Source organism: Panthera uncia (assembly GCF_023721935.1).
Source record: "Panthera uncia isolate 11264 chromosome A1 unlocalized genomic scaffold, Puncia_PCG_1.0 HiC_scaffold_17, whole genome shotgun sequence".
NCBI lineage: Eukaryota > Metazoa > Chordata > Mammalia > Carnivora > Felidae > Panthera > Panthera uncia.
In genome coordinates this window covers 82314824-82327759 of record NW_026057577.1, presented here as the reverse complement: position 1 = coordinate 82327759, position 12936 = coordinate 82314824, and the positions used below count along the sequence as shown (strand labels likewise).

General features: G+C 40.2%; 1 protein-coding gene across 1 annotated transcript in view; it reads left to right on the top strand.

Moving 5' to 3' along the window:
- Positions 1 to 12936, top strand: part of EFNA5 (ephrin A5) — a 274067-nt gene that overhangs the window by 254699 nt on the left and 6432 nt on the right. The window contains exons 3-4 of the mRNA XM_049648608.1: positions 9129 to 9194; positions 9612 to 9692. Coding sequence (XP_049504565.1) covers positions 9129 to 9194; positions 9612 to 9692 — 147 coding nt within the window. The remainder of the gene's footprint in view (positions 1 to 9128; positions 9195 to 9611; positions 9693 to 12936) is intronic.

The following is a 12936-nucleotide window of genomic DNA, read 5'->3' as shown; positions in this document are numbered from 1 at the left end:
GGCTACTGTGCTGCCCTGCAGTGCACAGCCATGAACTTGCCTGGAAATGGTCCTAGTTAGAGACAACCAGAGCAAACCAGCATTTGGTTCTTAGCCTTAGCTTTGATTTTATTTGCTCTGTCAACATTGAAACCTTCATCAAGGAAAGCATTCTGGGTGTGAAACGAAATGTACAGTCCTGGTACCTAAATGACTTCCTCTTTGGTGGAATCTAGCCTTCTAAAGAGAGAACATTTATTTGTTCAGGCCTCTGGGGTTCCATGGGGCCTGGCTACCCTTGCCCAGAGACTTACCTTAGCTCCAGAAATGGCAGACATTGCGAGAACGTAGCCTCCTGGCCAAGAAAAACAAAGACATAATTGACATGTGTAAATAGATATTTACCCAAATAGGATGCAAAAGAATATCAAATTCGGGTGCAGGAACCTTTCTCATGAACTGGTGTGGGCGTGGCGGCAGGCTGTCTCCCCTCTGGGCTGCGGTCCCTGAGCACCAGGGCTCCCTCCACTCTGTCTCTGTGGCCAGCAGCAAAGGCGGTCTCCATGCCTGGCCTCGTAACTGCTCTGTGGGAGCTACGTCCTCGTCTTTGGTCAGCATCTCTCTAATACAATAGCACGGTCACACTCTTAACATGGATTGAAAAAAGAACTCAGAGAATCTTAGCATGATTTTCAAAAGGAACAGGTCATCCAGTGCCCTTTGTAATTTTCTGAACTCTCACTCCAAAGCGCACTTACTCACATAAACCCCTTTACCCCCCATGTCCACATCAAAACTATGGTAGAATACAGTTTTCCTAATTTAGGCTACAAGTAAAAGGTCACACGTGTCCCCCTGGTTTTCCTTATGACTAAGAACTTTGTCACAACTATCCATAACCCGACCCCTCCCCTTCCTGTAAATGTATGCTTAGAACTAGGGACTACTTGCTGAGGGAAATCCAAGTGCAGAAGGAGCGGTAAGGGCAGAACTCATTCTGTCAATCTGTGGAATAGTGACCTGATATTCTAGATCTAAAGAGATCTGTCACCTGCATTTCCAAGTGCAAGCTAACAGCCTACCGCTCCTCTAGAGGAGGTCATACTTAATTTTTTTTTTTTCCATAGGGAAACAGAGGCCCACTTAGGTTAAGCAGCTGACTGAAAGGCACCACAGAAGCCAGAACAGGTGAACCAGGAAAAAAATTGAGATCATCATTGTGCATGTACTGAACCCTAAACCATGCCCATTCCAAGGTCCCTCACTCGGGAAGATCAGGATGATAGTGGTTATGGAAACTGCAAAGAAATAATAGCTTTTTTCCTGGAGCTTCTTTGAATTGTATTAACTTGATGACTTATTACTGTCTTGCTGCCTTTGTGCTATATGATACACTGTTCCTGCTAAATACTGTATAAATGAGGAATGGAATTTGTGGCTCTCATTGCTTACCAGTTAACAGAAACTCCAGTAACAGGTCATAGAGGTGCCATAAAGAGCCTGTGGAGAAGGAATAATATAAATAGTTCCTCTCTGGGATTCTAGGAATTCTGCCTTTTGTCTCAGTTTTTGTTTTTGTTATTACCTTTATTATGTGGCTTCTAGCTGAAGAAGAGTTTTTGTAAGTGAGTCATTCTGCTTATTTGTTTTCTTTTTGTCAGATTATACTTATCTGGTACAGCAGGCAAAATTCATCAAAATCAACACAAACAAGAGAGAGAGAACTATCTGACCTTAATGACCTGGGACAGTCATTTCAGTAGTGTGGCCTCAGGCTAGTCCAGGTCTCAGAAAATAGTTACAATACAATTTGTAATAGGAAACTTACTTTTCCTGTTAAAATATGTCCTGTCCGTTTTTTTGTTTTTTTTTAAAGTAAAATATCCAGGAAGGAACTTAAAACTCTGAACACGAGGTAATGCAGTTAACAATTAAAATACTATCTAAATATTATCTCGCTTTCTGTGCCTATGTGGACTGGATTTTTCCAGTCACATCATGGAAGGAGATACGTTTAAGCTGACTTCATTTTTTCTTAAAAAGAACTAGAAAATTCTTCCTGTATAGAGGATAATTTAAAAGCATTCTCTAAAATCCAGGTTACTTTTTGGTCATGCCTTAATAGATACCAAAGTATATGAGACAGACCCTACCCTTTTGAGTAGCAGTAGGAATAAGTTCATTGTCATTGAGCTTTAAGAGGCAAGTAAAAGTCTGCCCACCCTTGAAATAAATCTGTACAAAAGCATGATAATGTCCTGTTTGTTTTCCTAGAAATCAGTGGCAAGAAACTTGTCCTCAGCCATTTATTTGAGGTTGCAAAGAAAAAATAATTGATCTTCTGAGGCTTAGCTCCTGGAATTTAAATACTACTTAAGTTAGCATTTGCAGTGAGAATTTGGCCTAAGGGGGTGGAGAGCTAGGGAAAGGGGGGCAATGGGTGTGATGGGTGGTACCTTCTATTTTCTCTTTTGTCTGAGGCTGCACAGCTGGAACTAATTTCACTTCCCTCTCCCTGAACTTTACTCTAATTATTTGTCCCTGTTACAGTTCCCTGGTGTTGAAACACAAGTTTTAGCTCTTGGAGTACATTGCTCTACCCTTAGTATACAGTGGGAAACACCCCTCTTCCTTTTCTAGTTTTTTTTTAAAAAGACACATCCCTAGAGCCCTATCAGAGATTCTAGTATTTACATGATATTTTAAGTTTCTTCAAGGTTCCTACCTCTACTTAGTAACCTCTCTTCCAAGTGTTACATCTGGGGCTTTGACCTTAACCTGCCAGTGATTTAAGTCTTGAAACACCACTGGCTGGGAAGGATAAAAGGTATGGGCAAATGTAGCCAGCTCCTGTGGTTGCTCTTAGGATAGAAGTTTAATAAACCTGGGGCCAAGAGCAGGTTATTAAAACATGTGAGTTTTAAACCTCAAAAGGTAAAATGGTGAAATGTATTCCATCGTAACTGGTCATTTTGTTCTTAATATGAAAATTAGGTGTTGTGCTGCCTTTTAAAAAAGGGCAGATGGCCAGTTGCAATTGTTGCTGGGATATTCTTTCCTAACAAGAGGCCTAACTTTTAAGACTTTTTCTGTGGTCTGGTAACCATTTTCCAAAAAGTCCATATGGCTTTTGTTAATCTCTATCCTACACCCACCACTTCTTCTGTTCCCTACCCCCATGCACAGATACAAAATGGATTTTGATTCATTAAATTCTGGAAGACATTTTCAGTAGTACTGTTTATTTAAGTGAACTTTACTTTTTCAGCATTTATTGCGAAAGGAATATTAATGCTTAATTCTGCTGTCGCCTGGTCTAATTTGCATGTATCTGTGTTGTATGTTAAACTACATGAAAACATGCAGAGAAAAGACTAGGTTCTGCTAACAACTAATAGCCTATCTCTTCTTCTGACTTGCACAAATTGAGAACTATTGCCTGTGGCAAACATAATGGAAAACTGCATTTTTAATGCTCCCACACACACTCATTTCTTTAAAAGGAAGAAGAAAGTGGCTGACTATTCTTAAAAATACAACTTCTCGAGGTACCCAGATTGACAAGGGACACAGTAAAGGAGAAGGATTTTGGCTTTTAGAATTAAGATTTGGGGATGAATAAGGTTAGGCAGAGATATTAATGTTGACTGATGAGTACAGTATTGGGCCTAAAAATGTGGAGAAAGAAAATACCAGAGTATATCACCCTATCTGCCAAGCTTCTGGTTCTTCACAAAAAAGGATGTTTGCTGCCTTGATTAGTTTTAGTTGCTTGAAATCTCAAAATGTTTGTTTTTAATTTAATAGCCCGTGTATAAGATAATTGATACAAGCTTTTCGATACGAAGAGAATTTTAACTTATTATTACAGTCCTTTTAGTTTACATTTGTTTTTTAACATTATTCATTTTTGAGGGAGAGACACAGAGTGCCAGCAGGGGAGGGGCAGAGAGAGGGGAGACACAGAATTTGAAGTGGGTTCCAGGCTCTGAGCTGTCAGCACAGAGCCTGATACAGGGCTCGAACTCATGAACTGTGAGATCATGACCTGAGCTAAGACACTCAACCCATTGAGCCACGTAGGCGCCCCTTAGTTCACATGTTTTTAAGCTCATCTGTACATGCTATTTCTCCTATTTGAGGAAGGGCATTCTGTCTTACGATTTAAGTTTACATTTTGTATCAAAGCTCCTTTTAGTTCACCCAGCAATTTGGAGTTAAAGTGAGACACGATAATTGCACAGAAAAGCACAGGTTGGCTGCATTAGCAAAAACAAACTAAGTGGCATGGGCAGGAAAATGAAAAACCGTTTTTAAGGGCTGGAGTGAAAACAAATAGATACATCTTGTAGTATTTCTTCAACAGCAGTTTATAATTACTTCTCTTCAAGGCATATTTTAAGTGGACTTGTAACAGTAGCTTGAAAAGTAAACTAGGAAGGGATCTAGTTGTTTAGACGTGGGAGCCGAATAAGGCAGGAGCTGCCCTGTGGAAACGGCCATGGTGGTTTTCCAGACAGGAGACCCCAGTGCCTTAGCTTTTAAGGTCTTACTCAAGTCGGCCATGGGAAGCTTTTGGTAGCACAAAGTTGTTTTTATATAGCACTGTATCAGTTAGCTGTTGAGTTACAAATTGCCCCCAAACTTGGGGCCAAGACATTTAATATTCACAGTTTCTGTGGATGAGTGATCCAGAAGTAGCTTAGCTGGGTCCTCTGGGTATGGGTCTCCGACAAGGTAACAATCATTTAAAGGTTCAGTTGAGAAGGATTCACTCTCTAGTTCCTCATCAGATTGTTGGCTGATTGCGTTCCTTGCACACTCTTGGCTGGAGGTCTCCCTCAGTCCCTTGCCACTGGGCCTCTGCATTGAGATTCTCACACTACAGCACCTTGCTTCATGAGCAAGAGAAACAGTGCTGGCAAGAAAGAAGTCATGGTCTTTTGCAACACACTCACAGAAATGACATCCTATCACATTTCCTGTATTCTACTCGTTAGAAGCAAAAACAGCTAGGTTCAGCCCGCTCTCAAGTGAGAATAATTGAAGCCAGGTCACAAGCTACCTGTGAAAAGCATGGTGCCATTATACTGTTTGCCATGTCCACCTGATAAGCCTGTAGTGAGTTGCGATGTGAATACTGTCACATTTACAACGCTAAATCTTCTAGAAGTACTGATTTGGGGGCACTGAATGTGGTCCCCTTTATGTATCAGATTGGCTGATAAGTGCTGAGCTGAGCTGACCCCAGGAGATCCAGGAAACAGGTTTTCAGGAATGGCTGGAGTTGGGGCCCCTGTCTGAGGTCATGGAACAGACTGAGGATATGCAGCCTTCATGGCCTTATTAGCATGATACTCTAAACACAGAAGACCCTCAGATTATATTTCATTACGTGTTGTATGATTTTGATTGTTTTTTTGCAGATCAGTAGGGGGAAAGGACCCTGTGGTTTGATTTATAAAGTTTCTATTAAGATCAGGGAATGAGAGGTTGTACTTGTTTTAATGGTCCCCTACCCCTATTCCCAGCTTCCGGACTCCAAATGTACATTTTCAGCAATAAACCAAATAAAAGGATATGAATGTGGATTATGTGACAAATGTTTGAGACAGGAGTTGTATTTATATTTTAGTTTGACCAAGTCTGTTAGAAAATCCATGTATGTTTATGGGAAGAGTTCAGGTCCAGCTATTCTTCATCTGTTGCTGGTTAAGACTTAATTTTGGTTGCTAAAGCTCCACTGTGGCAACTCAGGTAGGAAATGTGTTCTGTTTTTGTTTTTGTGTCTTTAGCGTTGATTCGTTTTTGAAAGAGAGCAGGGGAGGAGCAGAGAGAGAGAGAGAGAGGGAACCAGTGAGCCCCATGCGGGGCTCAAACTCATGACCTGAGCCAAGTTGACCGGTCAACCGACTGAGCCACCCAGGCGCCCCAAGGGAGGAACTGTTTTAATTCTTTTGTCCCATATCCTGTTGATTGGTTTCTGTAGGCGATAAAATTCCCTCTGATAAACACGTCTGGGACAGCTTCCCACTCCTAGACCAAGCTAAGTCCATGCCTAAAGCTTTGCTGGCAATTCACACAGACCTCCGTTATCACACTGTGGTTCATATTCATGTGGTTCATATTTATGTCCCCGGCTGGAATAAGCACCCACACAAGGAGAGGGACAGTGTGTCGTACATACCTTTGTACCCCTAGTACCTAACAGGGAAGCAGGCACACAGTAGGAATTTTAAAGCATTTGAATGGATGGATGAAGCTGTTAATTACCATCGGTTTTCAAATGTTGACTATTAATTTTCTAAGGAAAGGAGGATATGAAGTTACAGATTTTTTTTTAATGAAGATAGTGTTGGCCATTATAAACTGTCATGGCTCTAGAATTATCAGGATTAACACTACCTACCTCCTGAGACAAGTCAGGCACATTTTCAGCTTTTACTCCCTTGTGTCCATGTGCAACTCCTTTTTGCTCATAATTGATCCCGAGAGGATTTTCTTTATAACTTCACTTGTGTGACGGTTACATTTTTCAATTCCTCTGTTATTTGGTGTTCTTAATGTTCACTCCACTGCTTTTTGTTTACTTGTGACCGGTGAAGCACTTTTTAGATTACCTTTTAGTCTTCAAATATTCATAATTAATAGTGTTGTGTTTTGCACATAGTATAAAGGCATCCTACATTTGTCATCTGGGGAGTATGGGGTTAAGAAACCTGGAACATAACATGGAATAAAGCCAGACTCCTGCTTCTTAAAATCTTACATGAAAAGTTTTTAGGCTTTTTGGTTTTGTTTCTCTGTGGGGTGAGCAAGGAACCCAAAGTTATCGCTGACCTGGCATGTCCTACGTTTTCAGGTTAGCTTGTAAGGGTTAAGAACTGATTGCATGAGTTCAGGTCAGAGGTTGCAGAGGTAGCTGATTTAATGTCATCTGCGTTGTGTACTCATGTTATATGTTTTTATTCTTTGTTCATCAATTTTTCTCAGGATTAAAGTGTAATTAATAGTTATAGTATAACGTGTAGGTCACATGATTGTTACAGCTTTTCTGGTGATGGGAGAGGAGGATGTAATGGAGAAGTTAGATCGGAAAAGAGGTTTTTGTTTTAAGTACATTATGTGTTTTTTAAGTGTTATATCCTTAATTCACAGAAGAACGTAGCAGCCTGTAGCTAAGGCCAACTGTCCATCTCTCAGAGCTGGTGAGAGATCGCTCTTCAGTTTTTCCCAGACAGCTTATCATCTGTTGCTGTTTGGTTATTCCTGTGTGCCCTACAATGATTTTTCTGTCCTGGATATACAGGATTTCTCTGACATATAAATCTGAAAGACCTGTACCAACTCCCAGAAAGTGCCCCCACTAAAATAATTAAACACTTGATCCTGCCGCAAGCCTACTGTGTCTTGCAGGATCTTTGGTTCAATCCGTTCTTGCATGTGGCAGATCAAGTTCAGGAAGCTTGCAGTGAGTTGATCTCAGCTCCAAAGTCCATAAAATGGCAGTGTAAATATCCACGTGTCACCTTTTCACACCACCTCTCGTGAACAAGATATAAACCATCTCAAGAACCCATGGTTTTTCTAATGAATTGGAGTCACCTATGCGGACTGTATTTGTGACATGCACATGTGCAGTTGGGGTCCAGAGGAAGGACACCATTTCCTGGATCAAACCGCAGAGTGCAAATATTGTGCCCTAAATAACACACTAGTTACTGTAAATGTCAGTAGAGGGAGTTTTTCCGACTTTGATTTAATGAAAGCTTACAGCAAAGCCAGCTGTTAGCACTTCTTAACTGCTTGTCAGAGGGGAGAAGGGGAGAGACAAAAACCTCTTTTCTGTATACTTTAGTCTTAGAATTAAGAGTTTTCAACAGGTGCTGAATAGTGACACTAGGGGTCCTTTACAGCTTGATGTCTTTTAGGTGGTGAATTTATAAGTTCTCCAGCACATGGATCTGGAGTTACTGGAGGAGACTGGTGTAAAATTAGTTTGGAGTTTGCATCTTGAATCCCCTCACCTATGCACTAAGCGTTTTCAATTTCTGGGCTCCCATGAGGAATCAAAATAAAAAATAAAGGAGAGAGAAGGCGTATCAAACACTGGTCCTGACTTTGTCACTGAGGGCATTACCAAATAACCGTAAGCCATGTGAGTTTTAATTGCTGTCATCTGCATTTTCTGAAGAAACCACTTGAAGCAAACACACAGGGAGGAAAGTATGCAGCACTCGTTTCTGTAATTTCTGTCATTTCTAGAATGCATTAGCGAACATATGAGATTGTTAAGGGTCTTACCGCCCTTGGAAATCCCTTTGACATTAGGCTGTGTGTACTGAGGGGAGATAATCTTTCCAATGCAGAGAAAGTTTACAGTCTTATTATCTTGAAGAGGAGAAGAAAGTTTCTTCCTCAAATGAATTATAACTTGAAACATGTTGTCATGTTTTGGTAAGCCCACTTTATTACTTCCATCCTTCTCTGTGGCAAAATTCTTAAAATAAATGTACCATTGCACCAGTGTGCTTTCTCAATAGCATATTGTACTTATAATAGCATGATGGAAGTTGCTGGGCTCGGTTTAGTCATATAGAATGCAGAGCCAAGTTCTGAGTAAAACCTCTAATTGAATTACCTGCAAAGCACTGACAGACAGGCTTTCAGGACAGACAAAGCTTTGCTTTCCCCAGCAAAAATAGGTCATGTTTAAGTTGGCCTTGTAACTATTTGTTACTGGTTTTTGCCAGCACTTTCACCTTGGGCCCCTTTTCCTGCAGGAGATGCCGAGGAGCTCTATGAAGGCCGGAGGGCTCAAGCATTATCTTCTTATTTTAAAGAAAATTGATAACAGATAAAGTTAAACGGAAGAGCCTTTGAAATAAAAATCCAAAGTATTTTCCTGTAGATTACCAACATTCTTGCATGAGTCCTTACTGTATTGAAAAGAAAAGATAGGGATGGGAAAGTAGCTCTTTCTAGCGGTCTCCATCAATCTGAGAAGTATTTTTGTTTTAACTTCTGGGAAAAAGTAGAGTATGCTCCTGTTGTTGAGGAAACAGTTTCTTGTAGACCATTTGCATTTGAAAATGAAGAATAATGTGTTGTTGTTCTCGCCTTTCTCTCTCGTTTTGTCTTATCCACAGCCTCTGCAATCCCAGATAATGGAAGAAGGTCCTGTCTAAAGCTCAAAGTCTTTGTGAGACCAACAAGTAAGTTGACTAGAATGAGCTTCAGAGGGTGGCTTCATTGCGCATGCTTTATTGTGTGGTCTGGTTCACGGCGGTAAAACTTTTTTTTTTTTTTTTTTTTTTTTTACTGTTAAATCCTGTGTGGTATCTGTTTTGTATATCAACATCCATGTTTTAGTTTTCATCAAATTTTTTCTCATCATTCTTCATGATGCTTTTATTTTTAAGTACACAGCAGTTGCTAACTTGTTGTTTCTTAGACTGTTGTACGTGCACAGCAAATGGGAACAATATTGGCATTTGGACACATGCCATTGATTGTAAAACGATCTCTACATAAATTAAAGGAAAAAATAGAAAGAAAAAAGAAAGAAAGAAATGGGAGTTTAAGGGTGTCTTCACTAACATATTTGGCTGTTATCTCTATTTTTGTTATAGATAGCTGTATGAAAACTATAGGTGTTCATGATCGTGTTTTCGATGTTAACGACAAAGTAGAAAATTCATTAGAACCAGCAGGTTAGTATGCTTAGAGAATCTCTTTTAACAAATGCATCTCTCTCTGGTGCTTCCGTACTTTTTTTCCTTTCTTCCTCTCCGCATGTTTGCACGTTATAGTTGCTCTGCTTTTTGCTCATTGCTAGCAATGCTAATATTACTTATATTCTACTTCATTCTCCAGTATCTTCGTGTAATGCATGTTAGATAAAATATGACCTTTCTTTTTTGGACATGGGTTTGATGTAATGCAGTATCCTAATATAGAAGCCCCATCAGAATGCTAAAATCTCACTACTTTTTACCATATCCTCCGAGCATGCTGGTGAATCACTGTGAATATTAATGGATCTGTTTTCATTTAAGACAGAAAAAAATTCTATCGTGTATGCTTATAAATTTTTTTACATTATTTCCAAATCTATGGATGAAAGTAATCAAGACTGTTACACAAAATCGCAGCTAATTCAACATATTTCATTTTCTCTAGCAATTCACGTGCAGTCATTGAACTGATCGAAAGACCTTCATTTCAAATATTATTTGTGCTATTGTTATCAGTAGCAATTGGTCTGGAGAAGTATAATCATGTTGCCCAACACAAATCACACACTTGTGGCTCCTCCAAATTTATGTCATCGACCCAGTGCAATGTGATCCTTGATGGCTGAGGCAAAATAAGTATTAAGGATACATTTTTTTCTACTGCTGATCTCCACACACCCAAACTTTCCTGTCACTGAAGAAAAATAAAACCCACAAAAGCCCTCATCAAAGTATTTACACTGTAACTACACTGTAGTGTACTGAGTATAAAATGGTGCTGTATACTATCCATTCGGTTATAAATGTAACTAGACTGATTCGGACAGATAGGAGTCCTGTATCCACTGTGCAGTGAGGACTGTACCTTGATGCCCCCATATGCCTACCTTCCTGTGGTTTCCTCTCTTTGTCCTACTTGGCTTGAGATCTTGACTGGTTTCCTTACCCAACTCTCACAAAACTCTCAAAGCTTAATGGAATTAAAATTATTTCTTCTTCACAGAAAGATGGGAGCCCCCCTCCCGCCCCACCTTGTGTGAACAGAGACTTTTTTTTTTCATCTATTTATAGTGGAACTTCTCTTTTTTTATGGTCCTAGAAATTAAAGTGTTGTGTAGTCCACTTTCTCTTTGGAATATTGTTACTAGGACAGTCAGTGAGCCTTAGGGAAACTTACCCTGAGTAAATGTGGTGCCTCAGGACATAAAACAGCTTTCACATTAAGAGTCAGGTTTTCTTCCCCAAGCATTCTTGTTTTTCTAAGGCAGGCGTCTTATCCCAGCACAAATGGGAGGTGTGTACAAGAAAGCTCTGAGAGGCCTTCTTGGCTCCCCAGGGATCAGTTAGCTGCTTTAGAAAGTTGCAAGGAATGAATGCCGACACAGAGCCATTTTAATTGTGTCCTGGAAATCTGGAAGCATTACTGTGGCTTTTCATGGTACGAGGCTCCTCACAAGCTTGCAGACTTGGTTCCTCATAGGATGTATGAGTTAGAGGGGCTGTCTCCTAAGGACCACAAAGTCTACATTCTTCCCTCGATAACTGAGACTTGCCCAGGCTGCATCACTAGTTTGAGACTGATCCAAATGTAATGTTCAAATTTCTCAACTCCTATCCCAACGTGAGTGTAAAAGTAGGATTTGCTTACCGTCAGTAGAAACATAGATGTTCATAATGAGAACTTTACTCTTTTGCATTTCTTAGTAAGTCAGGTGTAGAATGACCAGCAGAGTCAGGCCTAAGTTGTAAGCATAAATTATTCTGAATTAGGATTTTTTTTAATGCATATTGTGGCAGATGTAGGCATATCTTTCCAATAATCTTTTTTCCAGGTAAATTCCATTGCCTATCAAGAGAGCAAGAGACTATTTAGAAATAATAGATTGCGTGTTCTTCTCTGGTAACCAGTAGCTACACTGAGGACTGCTCTGCATTAGGAAAATTACCTTTGAATTCAAATAATGGTAAAATGCAAGATATTAAGATGCATTCATACGTGAGCATATTTCACGGTCTTTGGGAAACAGGTTTTTTCACTGAGCATTTAAAATCCATGATGGCCCCCAAATCTACGCACATATAACTGATGGAAGTTTGAAGTTTAACAGAATGTGGTGTGAGTGCATACGTTGGAGAGTGGAAATGCGGGTGCACACGTATAGGGATCTGTGCAAGAAAAGCTCGTGGAGTCAGTTGTGACTGTATTTAAGGGCTTTCTGGTGAGCATCTTCACTAAAAAAGTTATGACAAGGTTGAGCTACCATCCCTGGCTATATGAACGCAGTAATAACTTTGAGTAGTTCATCTTATTCCTCATGAACTTCAGTCAGACTTGTGGCTTTGCACCACTGTGTTGAATGTCTGAGTATAGACCTAGACTTTATGAATGCAGAAAGCCTGAAAGGATCCCACTGCATGTTCTCGGTAATGTGTACTAATTCACCTGTCTTTGGAATGTATTTGTCTTTTTTGTTTGCTTGCACACTCTGCCTGCCAGTTTCCTATCATCAGGGATACAGGATGATCTCAGGGCAGACATATGCCACATAATATGCTCCAAAATATTGCTCGTGTTTTCTCAATTAACCATTGAAACCCTCATATTGTAGAATCCTGGTAGGCAGGAGGCAAGGCTTGATTTGGTTTCAGAGGAGGAATATTTTCTGCTTTTAAGCTACACTCACCATTATGAGTGTTAGAAATTCTCTGATGTTTAGATGTGATTTCTATTGGGATAGATTTTGCTTAAGAATCCTTCCTTAGAATTTTGGAATTGCTCAGATTTACCCAAATGACAGCCAGTTTTTCATCTTGCTGCGCAGGGGCCATGGAATCTTCCAACAGTGAGGCCCTGCTATAATCAAAGGATGGTTTGTAGAATCCTGGGCCAGGACCAGCCTGTTACAGAGAGAAGAGAAGAACCATCATGCCCTAAAGGGACAGATTTTCCCCTTTGAGTGCAAAGTGGCACTTCCTGGTTAGTTGTTTAGAAAAGGGTTACTTCCAAAAATCGATCCACAATTAGAAGACTGAAATGTACATGTAACCTCATGCTTCACTTGTAGGTAAAACAAAAGCTTTCCTCTCAATGTCCGCAGAGTCATTCACCCTGTCTTGTGCTGCCTGGAGCACTGGCTAGGCCTTGCGGAGCATCTTGGAGGAACAGGGAGGGCAACTCTACTTTCAGTGCATGCTGAGTACCTGTATATTACCTAAGTAC